The sequence below is a fragment of the Kogia breviceps genome, chromosome 13 (genome assembly GCF_026419965.1).
Source record: "Kogia breviceps isolate mKogBre1 chromosome 13, mKogBre1 haplotype 1, whole genome shotgun sequence".
Classification (NCBI taxonomy): Eukaryota; Metazoa; Chordata; class Mammalia; order Artiodactyla; family Physeteridae; genus Kogia; species Kogia breviceps.
This window is the reverse complement of record NC_081322.1, coordinates 84,387,409-84,405,365: the sequence shown is the minus strand read 5'-3', so window position 1 is coordinate 84,405,365 and position 17,957 is coordinate 84,387,409. Positions and strand designations below refer to the sequence as shown.

Genomic DNA, 17,957 nt, shown 5'->3' with positions numbered 1-17,957 from the left:
ACGCCCCCCCCAGGCCTCTCTGATCCCTGTGCAGGGCCCCGAGAGCACAGAGGCGCTTCTGGAGCAAAGGCTCAGGGACACGCTGGCCGCCCTCGTCTCCCGGGAACACAGCTCTCTTCTCTGGGAAGACACAGTGATCACAGCCCAGGTGATAGCTTCTCCCTCTCAACAACTCACCCTGGGACACAGCCTCAGTGCTCCTGGAGCTAAGGGAGCACCGCGGGGCAGGCCCCCACTTACCCTAGAGGACACACGGCAGAGGTGTACCACGAGAAGAGGTACTGGCAGTCGGCGGTCTCGTGGCTGAACTCGGGGACCCCGTCCCTCACCAAGGGGTCACAGTGGAAGAAGATGGTGGAGGAGACAGACTTCGTCTTGTCTTTTCCACACTTGGAGGAAGAGGCAAACACCACATCCAGATCGCCATCTGTCAGCAAGGCAGGCACACACACAAGCACAGCACCATTACCACTGGTGCTTCAGCGGGGGGCCAAGTTTACCTCTTCACAGGCTGCAAAACGTTCGCAGAGACTTGAGATCAGACGTAAGGGTCCTTCATCAAATGTCCCAGGTGAGCTCTCACAGACTGCTCGACACACATTATGGGGCCCCTGCCCTAAGTCAGAATGTGGGAAAGACTTGAACCTTGCCCCCAAAGAGCTCTGGCCTTTGTCCTCCGCCAACAACATGATCTGGAGCGGGGGCTGCCTACACGGTATCAGTCCACCCGGAGACCGAGGTTGACCAACCGACCCACCAACCCACCAGTCAACCAACCAACCAGCCAGCCAGTCAACCAACGCATCAGTTAACCAACCAACCAACCAATCAGCCAGTCAGCCAACCAACGATCAGTTAACCCACCAACCAGCCAGTCAGCCAACCAACCAAACAGCCAGTCAACCTACCAACCGAGTGATCAATCAGTCAAGCCTACGCAATGAAGCCCCAATAAACCTCTGGACACTGAGGGATGGGTGGGCTTCCCTGGTCAGTTCCTCAGCTTGTGTGTGTGTGTGGTCACGTTTATGCTGGGAACATAACACATCCTGATTCCACAGGGAGAAGACAACAGAAGCGCCTGGCTCCCTCCCAGACTGTAGCCTCCCCACGTCTCCCGCTGGCTGATTTTACTCTGTATCCTTTCATTGTAATAAACCGTAAGCACGACTCAAACGGCTCTGAGGTCCGAGCACCCCTCTGGTGAATGATCAGATCTGAGGCGGAGATGGAGCCCCCTGAACTTGCAGCTGGTGCCAGAAGTGAGAGGAGCTTGTGTGGACAACTCTGTGGCTGGAGACTCAAAACCCTCAGGCCCGGCCGCCACCGGAGCGCCAGGCGGTGCAGCGTGGGCAGCGGCACGCTCGGAGGGCAGCCGGGACCCGGGCCTGCGCGCCGGGCTCGGGAACGCCCCGCGCGTCCTCACTCATGACTGGCCGAGCCGTGACCCGAGTGGGCTGTCCCCCAGGCTGGAACGAGGGCACAAACCGGTGAGCCAGCGAGGGGCCGAGGTGGCAGCTCTGAATCTCAGCCAGCATCGCAGCCAGAGACGGGCTTTGCGGCTCCCCACTCTTGCCCACTCGCATGAATGCAGACTCGTGAAGGGTGTTGAGCTGCATTCTTCCTGAAATGCGGACGAAGGCTTAAAACTAAACCTACTTCCTAGCGCTGGTGAATGAAGGCAGTGAAAACGTCCGAAAATGATTTCGTTGACCAAGAATAAACAAACACGCGCACACAAGCGTGCGTGTATATACATACACACAGACACGCGCACACCCTGAAGCTGGGGGACCGCAGGAGGCCAACTGGACTAGACGCAGGCCTTATGGACGCGAAGGTTCTCACTCTGGCGGCTGGGCCCCCGACCTGGGCTGTGGCGTGGAGCCTGACCTCTGCGGCAGGCACACCAGCAGCAGTGCCCCTGGGTGTGAGAAGAAGGGAGCACGGGGCTGGGACAGGCAGGAGGAGGAGGAGGACGGGACGCGCGGAGGCAGTCCGGCAGGGAGGCCTGTGGAGCGGCCCGTGGGGCCGGCAGGGGCTCGGGAGTGATCTGATGGCTGGGTCTGGGTGCGTTTGCGGGCCCAGCTGCTAAGAGAACGGGAGTCTGTCAAAATCTTCCAGGCTGTGTTCAAAAGAGCTTGGACTTTCCTGCTCTGCAGAGCAGTAGCCTTGGAGGCGTTTAAAGCAGCCCTTCAGTCAGTCAACAAACATTTACCAAGCACTTACTACAAGGCCAGGCCCTGAGGACAGCACCTCAACAGAGGGCCCAACCAGCCACTGCACGACTCCAGCATCTGACCCAGAATCACTGGATGAGAACAGAGGACCAGCGGGCTGACTCCATGCAAGGGAATCACGGAAGCGAGCCAGACTGACCTGGCAGGTCTGTGCCCAGCCCCCGGCGGGCGCTGTCAAGTGCAGCGACCAGCTGGGTACCTGAGCATGGAAACGTCCTCTTCTAGGCTACACCTACTCAGGGAGCAGCCGCTCCCCTCCTCGCCGGGATCTCTCTCTCAGCAGCCCTTTGAGGTCAAAGTCAACTGGTTTTGTAAACATTTAACTGTTTAAAAAGCGAGTTCATTCACCTGGTTCAAAACTCCAATCATGAAATGGTATATAGTGAAAGACTCGTTGTTTGAAACAAAAGCACATGAGCTGCCTCCTGGAAATATTCTTTCAAGGTCAAGAAGGAATTAGGGAAGAAATAAGTGAGGGTAATTAAGAGGTACAAACTTCCAGGTGCAAAATAAGTGAGTCACGGGTATGAAGTGTAGACTGCGGGGAATATAGTCAATAATTATGTAATATGTATGGTGACACGTGGCAACCAGACTCAGTGTGGTGATCACTTTGAAATAGCGCTGTAGGTCAACTGTACTTCAAAAACAAACAAACTCACAGAAAAAGAGATTAATTTGTGGTTACCAGGGGAGGAGGCTGGGGGGAGAGGGAATTGGAAGAAGGTGGTCAAAAGGTACAAACTTCTAATTGTAAACTAATAATAGGGATATCATATGCCACATACTAAACATAATTAACCCCGCTGTGTGTTATATTTGAAAATCATTAGGGGCGTGAATCCTAAGAATTCTCATCATAAGAAAAAAAAATTTTTTTTTCTTTTTCTTTGGTTTTGTATCCATATGAGATGACAGATGTTCACTAAACTTGCTGCGGTCATCATTTCATGATGTATGTTAAGTCAAATCATTATGCTGTACACCTTAAAGTTATACAGAGCTGTATGTCAATTATATTTCAATAAAACTGGAAGGGAACAAAAGGAACAAAGGAAAAGCTCCATCAGTGCAGCGGAATGCCCTCCTCCACACCCACCCAAATACTTGGGTCAGGTCTCTCTTTTCTTCTCATCCTTCTGACACACACGAAACCTCTTACCCTTCTACAGTAACATCTGAAGATTCAAAATAAAGATGTACTGTGACAAAAACCAAAGCAAAGGACATTCCGGACGCGGTCATGCATGCCCACCTCACCACCTCTGGTTCAGACCAGGCTTCGCTCGTTTGTTTAGGAGGTAAATCTTCCCTACAGTGAACCGCTCGGGTCTGACACACGCTGCTCAGTGCGCCATGACAAGCGCGTGTCAAGACACAGGATCGGACCCAGGGCTTCTGTGCTAAACCTGATCTGACGTTTCAACCGCAGGGCGTTCGTTCGTGAAAATATGTTACAGTTCCTCCAAGGAAGTTAAGCGTGGCACATGGATGGAGAGAGTTACCTTGAACGTAGTATTTGGTTTTGTCAGAAGTCCCGACTTTCCTGCTGAAGTGCTGGTCGTTGGGCTTCACCTGGCAGACGTTGGCCCCGGAGCACGCGCGGTTCGGGGAGCCCGTGATGGAAGACAGCTGGATCTCGTACAGGTACTCGTCCCCGTTCGTTCTCATGTCCCCAGAGGCGCTGAATCGCCTGAAGAGGCAGAAAAGGTCGGGTGACTGCAACGGTCCTTCAAGAGAGCCCTTCATCACCTGGACCCGAAGCCCAGGTACGGGGCAGGGTTGCAAGATACCGCCGAGGGCACCGCCCGCCGCCTCCCCGTCCTGCTGCCGGCCCCCCGCGCGCTGAGCTTCGCTGCGCTGCGCTGCGCCGTTCTCAGATGCCGTGCCCCACACCGTGCCCGCTTCCCCCTGCACAGGCACAGCCCCAGACCCCGAGACCCACCCGGTGACACCGCTCAGCAACTGACTTTTTAATTCGCAAACTAGGAAGCCCAGAAGTTCCTCATCAAAAACTGTTCCAGAAGGTTCCAGCTCCAACCCCTGGGCGAGGGAGGAGGGGAGGCTTTATTTTTACGCTCAAGAGAACGCAGCGCCTTTGCTGTTACCCTCAGCAGGTGAGTAGCGCTTGCCCTCTGTTTGAGCGAAGTAGGACAACTACATGGAAACAGCCACTAAAACACACAAACACTTGGGCCTCTTTATCTCGCGGCCCTCGGCCGGGGAGAGATCTGAACACGTGGCGGCACCCAGAGGGAGGCTGCTCCACTGACTTGAAATAAATGTCCCCGAGGCTGAAGCTCCTGCCGTTGGCCGGGTTGGTGATGGTCCCGTTCACCATCTGCACCTCCTGGGGCTTCACTGCGCAGGCGGCGCGCGAGTCCCAGCTGAAGTGGTAGGTGCAGCTGTCCGTGTCGAACCTGCAGGCGGCACACAGACCAGGGTCACGGCCACCCTCCCAGACCAGAGGACGCCGCTGGGCTAGGAGGGCGACGCCCATCCAGCACATCTGCCACGTGAAAAAGCAGGCAAGCGCTTACACGTATGCTTAAAATTTAGAAACTGTGCAACGTCTACAAGCTGGAAAGACCTGCTCCTAGATTTTTGAATATTTGCTTTACAAGCACCTCGGACTCTCCAAGTGACTGAACCCTTTGACAACGCCTGGCTCTCCCCTTTCCCAGGCCCAGCTTCTGGAAGGGGTCTGGCGGCTCACAAACACAGCAGCTCACACACTCCCCCTGCTGGCCAAACGGCCCCCCGCAGCCCCCTCCCCCACCCCACCCGACGGAGCTGCCCAGAGGTTCCCGAATAATCCGAGAGCAAGCATCCCAGGTGCCACCGTGCTGGCCGCGGGTCCCAGACAGGCCGCTTGAACAGCTGGCCTTGGGTGGCACCAACAATGCCCTTTTGGTTACACCGTGAAATTCAAAGCCGGAAGCCGGTGAAATCCTGCTTTACGCCTGTCGCGCCCCCATCCAGGGACCCCTCCCCGTGCGGGGCAGCCCCGGCTCCACCAGGCCGCGGGTCTCGGCGGCCGGTGCCCCTCGCCGCCCCCGAGGGGAAACCACGGGGAGAAATTCCGGCGGGGTCCCGGCCCACCCTGCGCACAGCTTCCCCGGGGACCCCATCGGCCCTCACCTTGTGAACGAAGGCCGGCCCGCTGTCTTCGCACAGGTCAGCTCGATGACGGTGGATGCGGTCTTATTGTCACCACACCGATGGCCTTTTGAGTAAGTCACGATGACTCTGTCATCTGAAACACAGACGATTGAACTGACGCTATTTCCAGGGCATCGCAGGAGCCCCAGCGTCAGAAGTGAAACCTGTATCACGAACAAACGTCTGTGCCTCTGGAGACTCATTACACGGGTCGTCGGCGCCGCCAAGCCTGGTGACCGCGCCCGGCCCGCGTCGCTGCCCGCACAGCAAGAGGAGACCGGGGCTCGGACCCCAGCCGACCCCCGCTCGCCGTCTCCTCACCTGCGCGGCCAGGAGACCCCGGCAGCGTGAGGCCCGCGGTCGAGCAGGGAGTGCCCGGTGCAGCGTGCGTGCGGGGCCCCCTGCCGCGCGCAACTTCTGTGCCCTTTTAGGCGCTTCCCCGCCCTGAGGCTCCCGGGAGGGACAGGGCAGGCGCCAGACATCCGCCCTCCAGCGCGACACTCCACACACAACATCTCTGGTTTCCTCAGGCCCCCTGGCTCCACGCGGAACTCTTTCTGCTTCTGAAGATGACACGGTCAAAGGACCAGGGGACGCCCAGCCCGCAGGGGCCGCGAGAGGCAAGGCCGCGCTTCCAGGGGCACGTCTCACAGGGGCCAGCATCTCTGAGTGGCAGCCGAGAGCCGTCCTGGGGGTGCCCGAGGCCAGCCCGGCTCAGCGCACAGACGGTGGCTCTCGGGGCCAGCACGGGACGGTCCTCCGGTCTGACCCTCACACACCCGACCCACGTCCTTGGAGGCAGGGGACGCGGAGGGGACGGCACCCGCTGCCCAGGTGTTCTCCGGGGCGTGGCCAAGGCACGGGGAACCCCTCGACAGGAGGTGAGGCCCGCGCTCCCGGACCCACCCAGGCTCAAGGCTGCTCTGGGTGAGTTTGTTTTAAATATTGGGCTTTGGCGACTATTTTGTAAGAAAGGGTTTCACAGCTTTGAAGAGAAATTTTTAAACTTCTGGAACGTGAAACCAACAGGTATAGGTCTTGATGAAGTGCCCCCAGCCCCATGCTAGACGGACAACACACTCAACCTTCCACACCTCCAGTTACCCAACTTGGGAAATGGACTCTAACACCTACCCGGGCCACAGAGGACTACACGTGTACACACGCGTAAATCACACACGTACACACACGTATAAAGCCTGGTTGCCGGGGACTGTTAATTCCTGGGACGAGAGTCCATCTCTTCACCCCACAAGGTTACGCCCCCTAAATGCTCGTGGGGGTCACGGCGACTGGCCTTAGAGGGTCGTCCTGTTAGGGCCTAAGGGTAAGACCCCGCCTGGCATCTCAGAGGACAGGTTTTACTAGCTCATCTTTTCCCGAGGCTTCAGTGGTCTAGTTTTCCTCACCTGGCTGTGGGAAACCGAGGGAGAGACGGGTCAAATATCCACATGTGAGGACGAGACAGCAGGGACAGACCCACCCGCAGCCCCTACGCCCTTCACGGCGGCTATGACCAAGATCTCCAACGGAGGGCGAGCCGTGGGCCAGGTGACTCACCCCACTTCCAACCTGCAGTCGGGGTTTTTCTCAAGGGTGACAGTGCTTCCCCAGAACTCCCTTTCTCCCTGTCAACAGCTGGAGTGGACATAGGCTCCCCGTGTTCTAATCAGGACAGCTCGGGGACCCCCTCCAGCCAGACAGGCACGGTGAACGTTGTTTCTTCCTCGTCCTCCCAACGCACCCGACTGTTCCTAAACTAAGAAAACCCTGCCTTTTCCTTTTGCATGATGAAAGAATCTTTCAACGACCAACTGCAAAATGAATTTGCTATTAAAACTATTAAGATGAGCTTCATTTTGTGTTTCTGAATTAAAACATTACGAAGATGTACCCTGAATCGTCTTTACCGGGTTCTCACATCACCGTTTGGCTTCCCCGGATAAACACTTGCATATGTACACACGGAGGCTAGAGCAGGGACTCAGAGGAAGCCTGAGCGTTCTGCCCTCCTCCTGAGGACAAACACCTTCCCAGGATCGCCCAGCCCTCTAGACACACAGACTAGGACCTGCCGTCTCGGAGGATGCAGAGCAGTACTTATTCCGATGCTCCGGGAGGTGCCAAGTGCCTGAGAGACAGTCACTGAAAATAACACCCGGAGGCTTCAACCAAAGCCAGCGCCGACCCTCCGGTCACAGGAAGACACCTCCACCTTCCCGACTCTGACACGACACCTGTGACCGTGTGACAAGGGTCCAGGCCTTACCTATGACGTCCAGCTTCTGCGTGTGAACGAGCCCCAAGACCTGGACGTCGCCAGAGGGGCTCTTTTTGCAGACGCTGGCTCTTTCAGAGCAGCCCAGGGGCCCTTTGTATATTTTCTGACACAAATTGATGTAGTACCTGTAACATTGACACAGAGAGAGGCAAGGTCAGTGTCTGTCCTGCACACGCGGGGTGAGCCCCGAGGCTCGGGTGGTTTAGAGGCAGGACAGGCAGCGGCTCAAACCCCGGCGAGTCGTGCCCTCGCTTACGGCTACTCAGGCCCTCCAGGTCCACGCTCCCCCCTGCCGTGTGGACGGAAGGATCCCGGAGCGCCTCGGGGAAGGCTCTATGCAGGGAGCGGTCGGTCAGTCCAGCTAACCCGCCGCGGGCCGGCACGGCCTAGGGACTTCGGGCAGCAGAGCTGGGACGGTTCGCGCGCCCCAACACACGCAGCCACGGACGGCTGCCCCTCACAAACAGGAACCAAACCGAGACTAATTCCAGCAGGCCCACAGCTGACCAGTGGCTCCTCTGGGTTCTGAAGGTTTCTGTCGCCTCTGCTTCCAGACCACCCGCCGTGCACCAGGCCACCCTGGGCGTCAGAGGAATGAGGCCCTCCCGCCTTCAGAGTCTGAGCTACAGCACCCAGCACGCAGCCCGTCGGCACGCGGCCGAGGTGGGGGGCACTCACGAGGCCCCGTCGTGGACGAAGAACCAGGAGCCGGTGAGGGAGGACAGCAGCCGCAGGTCGTAGGTCTTGTGCTTCTGGATGAACTTGCACTCCATCTTCTTCGGGGGGCAGATGACTTTGGTTTTCCACTCAAACGTCACCTCGCACCCACGAACTTCACTGAAGACCTGTGGCCGCCCCACATCGGCATCCTCGTCGCACTTGAAGATAATCGCGGATGTCCGGTGGCTGTTGGCTGGGGCGGCACACGGGGACCAGTCAGCCCCGGCCTGTCCCTCGCTCGTCCTTGGGCTCCCCCCCGCCGCCTCCGCTGCGCTGGCCCTTAGGGACCCTGTCCATCCCTGGCCGCTCCCCACGCAGCCCGGCCAGGTCCCGTTGTGTTCCATTCATGTATCTCAACCCTAGACAGACCAAGTTCCCTCGGGGCACAGGACCTCCTTCTACACATAACAACCTCACAGCAATAGCGCAATGCCTTGCAGACAGGTATTCGGTATTTGATTGATGTGTGAATGACAATAAAAAATGAAAACAGTAACAATAAGATACCTGTAATTCGTTACCTAAAAACGTGTCCCCCGACAGACCAGGAGAAAGGTCCTGCCCTGATAAGCCTCCAAACAGAGCTACAGCAGTCCCTTGTAAACGTGACGTTTGTAACTCCTTAATTTGTATCATTTTGCTCCCTGATGCCTTACAAACACTAAACAACTTCTCGCGCATTTGTCCCATCGCTTTCCTTGGGAACTCACGTCAGTCTGTGCCACACACGTTACTAGGACTCCCTGCGTGCCAGTTCTCTATGCGGCAGCAGCAAGGATGCTGGGTCTGGCTGGCCGTGACCCCCGCCCCTGCCCAGCCCAGCCCACCACAGAGCAGACGGTCAACCGACGAGCCCCTGCAGGCCTGATTACCCCGCCACCACCCTGCAGACCCGGGACAGTGGCAATTGCGCCGAGAGTGAATGTGAATCACCGGTGCTGAAAACTGGTGGGTGGACACAAGTCCCTCGAGCCAGGGAGTGGGCGAACCGACCACCTCGAACCTGCCCCTCACCCGGCCCCGCCACGGTGCACGTTCACGGTTGCGCGATACGCCCCACGGAACAATTAAAGACGACTTTTCTTTATGGAGAAGAGCCCTGGCTAGAAGATTATATGCAACAGAATCACTGCCGTTTACTTGGACGCCCAGAAAGATCTGAACACAAAGCAGGCCTCCAACGGGTACAAGGCTACCTCACGGGCCTGGCGGGGACCTGGCGCTCTCCCACTTACAGTGTCTGCAAAAGCCCCACTCGTGGTCCCGGTCGTAGTTTGCGGTGGTCGCACACCAGAGCCTGGCCCTGCCCTCCAGAGCGCACTCCTCATAGCTCTTCCCATTGAACACGAAGGGGAACACGCACGGCTCGCCTTCTTCGGTTTCTGGAAAGGGAAGAAGTCTGCGTGACCCTGAGTATCAGCACCACGTTGGCAGTGCCTTACCAGGCGCCGTCACCTCCAGCAAGCATTCCCCATAGAAATGGTCACCCTCAGCCAACGTGGGGACTGCCAGGCCTCCCGGCCACAAGGCGACAAGCAGCTCGAGGGCCCGAGCGTGCACACCTGGGGCCGTTAGGACGGAGCGTCCCACGGTCCCAGCCAAGGTCCCGGTGCTCGCAGCATCTACAGCATCATTCCTCAGTTCTCGCCTGCTGCCAGGTCTAATTTCATGTTTGCTGGGAACGTAAAATTCACCCCCTTGCAAAGACCTACCTGGAGGACAATTATCCCCGTTGGCGTAACTCAGAATGACAGCTTCGTCCTGGTGCCGATAATCCAGTCTCATCGACGCCAGCCTCCCGAAAGACACCCCCTTGCTCCCGGAGAGCAGACAGACGCCCCCGTCCTTGCAGCCTCCTTGGTCCAGGCCCGCAGCCGCGGTGCACACCCCGACGCTGTAGGTGCGTGAGTCTCGGGTCACCTGGAGAGACATCACCCCGCAGCCGTGAGGGGTCTCCGGGTGCAGGCGGCTGGCGTCGCGGGAGGCGGCTGGGTCTGCGGGCTATGCCCGGGCACCTCGGCGCTCACCTCCTCCTCTGGGGACCTGACCCCCTCCAGAGAGCGACGCCCTGTCCACTCTCTGGGCGCCTTCTGCACCGGGGCCTGGCCCTCCGATGGCAGCCCTGCTGGCCGTGCTCCCGCGGGCCCGTGGGGGGGCGGCAGCTGCGAGACCCCAGGTGGCCCGCCCCCCTTCCCGAAGCCCGCGTCTCCCACCTGTACCCTGGGAGCGCCGAGGATGCAGAGCTGAGCGCAGAGCGGCCGCAGCCTGACGGAAGGTGCCTCCCTTGCCGCGCAGCCTCTGAAGGCCGCACGTGCTGCGCACCCGACAGGAGCGCCTGCACCCAGGCACGGTCTCCGGTACAGCAGTCAGGCCGCCGGCACCTGGGCACACAACTCGGAGCTCACCGCTCACCAGCTGCCGTCCCCTGGGAGGCAGGGGATCTCGCGGGCTCGGTCCACGGCCGTACGACTCAGCAACACCTACGTCACGGGGACGTAGGCCACGGCCCCAGCCACGTAATGAACAGTCCACGGCGCTCAGGCCGGGGCCGGACCAGCCCCCTACACACCCAAACGTGTTCGAGTCGGGGGGCCCACAGCTCCCTCCCCCCAGCACCTCTGCGGCCACGCTGGAGACAGAGGGGGTCCACGTGGCCTCTGCCGGCCCCGCCCCTTATGGGCACATGGTCACACACGCGTCCACGTGCAGTCACACACGAGCAGCCTCCTGCTCTCCATCTGTGACAATGAAGAGCCCCCCTGCCCCCTCACCGGGCCGCGGAGCCCTCCAAAACAAACAATCGCCACCGTGAGGCTCGTCTCAGGTGTGAGAGCCGCGACTGGTTTGCACACCGTCTGAGCCCCGCCCGGGACAGAGTAAGGCCTCCCCCCGCCACGCACTGCCTCGCGGCCACACGTCCTCCAACGATCACATGTGCCACGCTGCGAAACGTAAGCGAGCGTCAGAGAGCACCCAGGCGGCGGCCCCGAGGAAGCGGGCGCCGGGGGAGCAGCGCTACCTTGAAGGTGCTCTTGGAGAGGCTGGACAGGTTAAAGCTGTAGTGCAGCTGCTCGTCCGCCAGGGAGCAGCCCTCTGCCTTCACCTCGTCAGGACACACCAGCGGGGTCTCCCACTCGAACACAAAGTCGCAGTCGCTGGTCCTCAGCAGCTTCGGAGTCCCCTGTTTTAAGGAAGGGCTTGGGCTTGAACTCACGCGGGTTGATAAGCACAGCATCCTCCCTGTTCCCCCGCAAGTGCCAGAGACAGCTGCCCGGGGGCTGCAGGCTCCTGTGCAGCCTCCAGACCGCCAGGGGCTCGGGGCGACCCATGGTGGCCTCTCTCCAAGAGGAGGGAGCCATCGCCCTCGCCAGCGGCCAGGAAGCAGGACTGCCCTCCAGCACCGCGAGGCAGGCCTGCCCACGCCCCAACTCCTCGCTGCCCCCGGGCCGTGGCCCTGCACCTAGAGGGGGACAGCATCTCAGTGCTCCACGCTACCAGCTCAAAGGCAGACAGGGAGGGATCTTTAAACGTCGTGACAGAGAAGTGTGTGAAACCAAGACCCTCCCGCTGCAAAGGACGGAGGCAAGTGATTCTACATGCATCACTGCTCCACCATCTCTGGAAACTGAGGATGTTTACAATAAGGTAGAGAAGTGACCTGGCAAGACATCCACAGGCCAAGTATCATAAATAAATATAAATCAAGGTGCTTTCTCCCTCCCTCATTCAGCAACAGCCACAAAAACAGATGAGGAATTTCATTTTTAGCTGTAGCTGAGAAACTGTTTTTCTACAAATGTAAGTGAAGAAAATATCTCCACTAAAGATAAAAAACAGGGAAATAAAATCTCCTCGAGGGCTTCCCTGGTGGCGCAGTGGTTGAGAGTCCGCCTGCCGATGCAGGGGACACGGGTTCGTGCCCCGGTCCAGGAGGATCCCACGTGCCGCGGAGCGGCTGGGCCCGTGAGCCGTGGCCGCTGAGCCTGCGCGTCTGGAGCCAGTGCTCCCCAACGGGAGAGGCCACAGCAGTGAGAGGCCCAAACACCGCAAAAAAAAAAAAAAAAAAAAAAAAAAAAATCTCCTCGAAAATCTTTCCAAACTTGACTGCACATGCAGCGTGAGATACCGTTTCTAAAACCCCAAATTACTGATCACTCTTAGCGCCCTGCTGCTCCGAGACCAGCGCAAGTCCAGGGGTACCTGCGGACGTGTGTCCAGACACCCCCACTTGCAGAGACAAGGGAGCCAACGATCACGGCTTCCCTCACCTTGATCACTCAGGATTATCCTCACACCCAACGGTCTGTGAACAGGGAAAGGTCTGTCTGGGAGCTTTGGGGCTCTATATGCAGAGGCCCCAGAAAGCAATGGTTTGTTTCTCCCCCTTCTCTCAATGACTGTATTGTCCCTCCTTGGCAGGCTGTTGCCAGGCCACTTCCTGCCACTGTCCAGTCACCCATCTGTGACAGCCACAGCCCCCTCTCCCTCACAAACCTGCTACAGGCCAGGGAATCAGAATGTCATCTTACTGAGATTCCATGCTACAGAACCATGACCTTTACTTGCACTCCTTCAGCCACAAGAGCCTTAGAATTCATCACCTTCAGGATTTTCAGAGGCAGTTCAGGATATGCGTTTGTCTTACACACACACACACACACACACACACACACATACACACACACACACACACGGTCCTGTAGTCAAGAACATTAACACTTCTACATATTCACATTAGTTGTGACAAATACAGACCATAAGTAGCCCCAGTCCACTCACGTCAAAGGACTGTAAGTTTTTGGAGTTTTAGGGATTTCAGAAGCACAGGTAAGGGGCTGAAAGCCAGGCTGCCTGGAGCCAAGAGCTCTCCACTGGAGCAGTGGGTGGGCGCCCAGCTGACCCTGCAGAGCCATGTGACACCAGGCGGCCCTTCTGAGTCAGTGCAAAACAGGGGCCACAATCTACCAATTTATCTCCCATTCTCAGAGGGAGGTCGAGAGAAAACTAATGCAAAACTCTTTACAAAATAGCACTTTTTAAAAATGGAAACCAGTTCTGTTTTTTAAATGCATGTAAAACAAAAAAATCAATGGCCTCCTTAAAAATAGATTGTACAAATTTGTTGTAGCGATTTTGATTCCAGAGGTCTTCTTCCGTTTGCTAACTTCCAAAATTTGGATTATGTCCTGAGTGATTACAGCTGCCAAAACATCTGACTTCCGAATAAGATCAGTAATGTTATAATTTAAAAAAAGAAAACCAAAGCTGACACTTTTGTATATTGGTAGGCAAAGGTGAAGGTCACTTCTACGCTCAAGTGTTTCATATTTTTAAATTACAACGGGCCTCTGTGAGCAAAATCTGCCTGGTAACTCAGGGTGGGTTTACTTATTGTTAAATTAATGGCTTTAAGTTATTCCATGCACCACATGACGCAAGGCAGGCGTTGTGAACACAGGCATTCTTGGTCCGAAGCAGGCTTTACGGGTTTCCAGCTCTGGTTCGTCGACCCACACTTTGGCCCCTACCTTGTAAACAGGCGCTCACTTACCATGCTCACACCCCTCTTACAGTGAAAGGCAATCAGCGACGTGTAGTTGAAATGCTTGTCCACCAGGCAAGGAGTACTACTTTCAAAGTTCAAGTAAACTTCGTTAGCTATGGGATTGAGTATCGGAGGTCCTGTGACTCGACCAATATCCTAAACAAAGAAAAGAGCAATGTTTCAGAAAAGAAATTTTTCCCCAGGTTAGCGGAGTAACGGCTAACAGAGAGTTGCAAAAATTACATGCCATCTGTTTCAAAGATGAGTAGCACCTAAAGACATTGGCTTAATGGCAGCTCACTTGCAAAGTCCCGGCAGTAAGGCACACCACATAGAAACCTCAGTTTGCCAGTAGTTATGGGTTTTGGTCCTGGGTTAATAACAATGGTTCTATTCCTACTCAGGGTCAATTTCTGACAATTCCAGGCAACAGGAAATTCTCTCCGCAGTTACACCGGGGCGGCTGCACGGTCTCTGGCTCTGGCTGGTGGGGAGCAGGAGCCCACGTGGCTGCCCCAACGATGGCCCGTCTCCTCCTGCCCAGCGCTGCGCCGGGACAGCTGCTTCCTCGGTGGTGCCCACAGCGTGGTCTCAGGGGGCCCCGAGCACACGCTTACTCACTCCCCGCCGACTTCCGCGGCTTCGCACAGCCCCCGGCACACACTGGCTGCTCGGCCAGCGCTTTCGAGCAGATAAACACGCAAGTGAAAGGAAAGTGACTGGCCAGGAACAGTGTGTATGTATATGTGTGTGATGAGTGTGCGTGTGTGTGATGACTGTGTGTGAGATGAGTGTGTGTGTGTGTGTGTGTGTGTGTGTGTGTGTGTGTGTGTGTGTGTGAATGAAGCCACAACGTGCTTTGTTCACCACTGTGGGGCATGTTAGGTCCACAATGACCCTACACCCTCTCTAATTAGAGAACTTCCTGTATTTTTTTAAATCTGAGAAAAGGTAGCCAGATGGGAAAACAAAAGCAGACTGGATCTGTCAGCAAGTGGTTCACACCAAGGCTCCCCCCCTGCGCCACTAGAAAGGCTGACACCACAGCACTTCCTGCCAACATCTGGTTGCTCCAGGCCCTGCACTTGTCACGTAGCTACGCCTCTGCCAAGTTCATATCACGGCCAACTTGCCCGCCCCTCCCAAAGTCTCTCCCCACTAACACCACAGATAACATCCATTTTTTAAAAGGACATCTAGATACCTTATGACAGGACTCACTGCTTAAAGAATGCAGACAGACACACCACTTTTGAGATGCATTTTAAATAAAACATACCAAGAACCTGACAAAACATGAAAGTAACTCATGGAGACAATGTTTAGGGATCCAATCTATCCTGGAAGACAGAACACTTAGCGAGTAGCAAACCAGCTTATACCCTTAACTCCAACTCGTTTACCAAAGAACCCGCTGGCACTTCACAGGCGGTTCAATGACACGAGCCCCGCAGGTAAGCCAAGAAACCAAGTCCCGTCGACGTCCTCGAGCCTTCTAGCCTGATACAAAACGGTGTGTCCACACGTGTGTGTTCACGCTTTATTTCCGTAACTGCCGGCTGCCCTCACCCACTGACAGCTCAATGCCCGCCTCCCCCGGGGGCCTGACTCACGCGGTCCTGGCTCACGTCCCCATTCTTTCTGCCTGAAAACTCTCCAGTGAGAGCCAGAGACACGGCACGAAGGAGACGGTTCAAAGTCTCGCAGGACGGTCTCCGCTCTTGGTTCCCTACTCACCACGGGGGCGCCGTCGACGGGGACTTTGCACACAGCGGCGCCGGCGGGACAGGGCACCCCGTGCATGGGGTTCAGCGGCTGGCAGATGTTGATGTAGAAGTCAGGGCCGGTGTCCGAGGCGTCGTCCTCGCTCTCGTCGTAGGCTTCGTACCCCCCCGTGCGGTGGATGAGGGGGGACAAGTCGATGATGGAGCTGCCGTTCCTCACAGAACATTCCGTCTGCGAAGCAGGAAACACGCCTCGCTGGTGTCTGCGACACGTGTTCCTGACCGCCAGGTCACCCACGAGAATATAAGCTGAGCCAAAAGGGCACGCAGGGTGGACCAGGGTCCCCAAATGCTTGGTTACCTAACATCGGGCACTCTGAAGTGAGTACGACCGGGGCCCCGGCGGCGGGTGAGACCGGCTGGGCGCCCGAGGGAGTCGCAGGAGGAGTGGAGCGGGGCCCCCGGCTGGGCCGCGCCACGCGTGCCCAGCCCGACTCACCACCTGCTCGCAGGCCAGGGGCGTGTGCCAGTAGAAGAAGAGTGTGCACGTCTGCTTGTCCAGGGAGATGAGCACCGGCCTGTTGGTGGGCCCGGCCTCGGGCCTGCACACGAAGCTGAGCACGCTCTTGTAGCTCAGGCCCGTCTTGGAAGGACAGGGGGAGCCGTCCTCGTACACCAGCTGTAAGACCTGGTCCACGTACTTCAGCCTCTTGTTCGCCTTGCCCACGCCGATCCTGGTCTGCCCGAAGCAGGCCCCTGTCCCAAACGCAGAAGGGAGAGCGGAAAACACACAATTATGGATGCAAACCACTCGCTTTCCGATGAGAACTTTCTGCAGAGCCAGACTTTGAAATTCACAGCTAACACTCCGGAGGGTCCCGTGCGGTTTTCGCAAACGTGACCCATCTAGCATTCCATCGGGTGGCCACGAAGCCCCCACACCCCCACCAGCCCACTGCTGCCGGAGGAGGAAGGCATCTGACCTCTTCGCCGGAGGGATGCGGAGGCCGGGGACGCGGAGGCCGAGGCCGCCCTCGGGGCCGGGAGAGCGGGCCGCACTCACCTACGCCAGGGGCGCAGTTCTCGTTGTCCCCGCACACGCTGAGGTAGACCAGCCCCTTCTCACTGTAGGCGGCAGTGTACCCGGCCCTGCCGCTTAGAGAGCTCAGGTCAAACAGGTGTCCTGCTCGGGGAAAGGGACGGGGACACCGTGACCCATCACCGGCGCTCACACACAGATCCCGCCGGCCACGGGGCCCCCTGGTTCCCTGTCACGTGTCACTGCCCCCCTTCACTGACGCGGCCCCCAAAACCTTCCTGCCAGCTAGAAAGCACCCAGGAGACGGCGGCTCAGGGCGTCCTCCTGCGCCTCGGCCGCAGAGGCCGCGGCGATGCCGGTGGGCTTGGGAGGGCCCGCCGGCATCCCTCCCGCTACCAGTGACCCAGCCCCAGACCTTTCCGGGCCCCGGAGCTGAGGTCCTGTGGTTTCCTCACTGCCCCACATCAACTCTGAAAGGAACAGGAGACTGACTCCAGCTCCGCCAGCCTAGAGCTTGGGACCAGCACCCCAGAAACAGGAGTTACGGGGAGCATGGCTTTCAGGGAGGTGCTTAGTCTCTTCTCCACTGAAGGACCACAAGTCAACAGGACCGGGCAGATCCAGCAGAAAACGCCAAACGCGCACCCACAGGACAGGGTGCTGCTGCCCGGGGTGCCTGCGCCCCGGCCTCACGCTGGGTCTCCCACCGCGTGCGCGTATTGCGTGTGCACGTGCGCCTGCGCGCGCGCTGAGGGTGTGCGGATGGGTGGCCGGCGGCGGCCCTCACCCGTGGAGGGGTTGGTGACCTGGCAGTCGTCATGCACGTTGCTCTTCACAGGGCAGGCGGCGGCCGTGGGCCAGGAAAAGGTGTACTCACAGTCCTCCACAGCACTGAGGAACATGGGCCTGGAGTTCTAGAAACAAGCGAAGGGCAGGCAGCGGCTGACGGGGTGCACGCCCGACGCCGTAACAGCGCCCACTGGCGTCAAGCAGGAGCCCCCCCGTGACGCAGCCCAAGCCCGTGACCCGCCCAGCTCGGTGTCCTCACGGGGCGAGGGCAGACTGGGGGGAAGCAAAGGGCCAGGGTTTGCTCCTGAGACACCCCTGGGGGCTTGACAGACACAGGGTGAGACAGAGCCGGAAACCCACTAGGGGGACAGGGACGTTCCCCTACAGCTAAGGCTTTTCAGGTGGGGTCAGGGACAGGGCGGTACAGGACGCTCAAAGGGCGACTGTGAGGCACGAA

At 57.9% G+C, this 17,957-nt stretch overlaps 1 protein-coding gene across 1 annotated transcript in view; it reads right to left on the bottom strand.

Annotated features, from left to right (window-relative positions):
- Positions 1–17,957, bottom strand: part of IGF2R (insulin like growth factor 2 receptor) — a 109,477-nt gene that overhangs the window by 3,924 nt on the left and 87,596 nt on the right. The window contains exons 32-45 of the mRNA XM_059083757.2: positions 17,499–17,625; positions 16,736–16,855; positions 16,172–16,428; positions 15,686–15,904; positions 13,955–14,104; positions 11,423–11,584; positions 10,116–10,323; positions 9,639–9,785; positions 8,362–8,596; positions 7,672–7,808; positions 5,382–5,496; positions 4,514–4,660; positions 3,746–3,933; positions 241–427 (exon numbers count right to left, since the gene is read on the bottom strand). Of these exons, the coding sequence (XP_058939740.1) occupies positions 241–427; positions 3,746–3,933; positions 4,514–4,660; positions 5,382–5,496; positions 7,672–7,808; positions 8,362–8,596; positions 9,639–9,785; positions 10,116–10,323; positions 11,423–11,584; positions 13,955–14,104; positions 15,686–15,904; positions 16,172–16,428; positions 16,736–16,855; positions 17,499–17,625 (2,399 nt within the window). The remainder of the gene's footprint in view (positions 1–240; positions 428–3,745; positions 3,934–4,513; positions 4,661–5,381; positions 5,497–7,671; positions 7,809–8,361; positions 8,597–9,638; positions 9,786–10,115; positions 10,324–11,422; positions 11,585–13,954; positions 14,105–15,685; positions 15,905–16,171; positions 16,429–16,735; positions 16,856–17,498; positions 17,626–17,957) is intronic.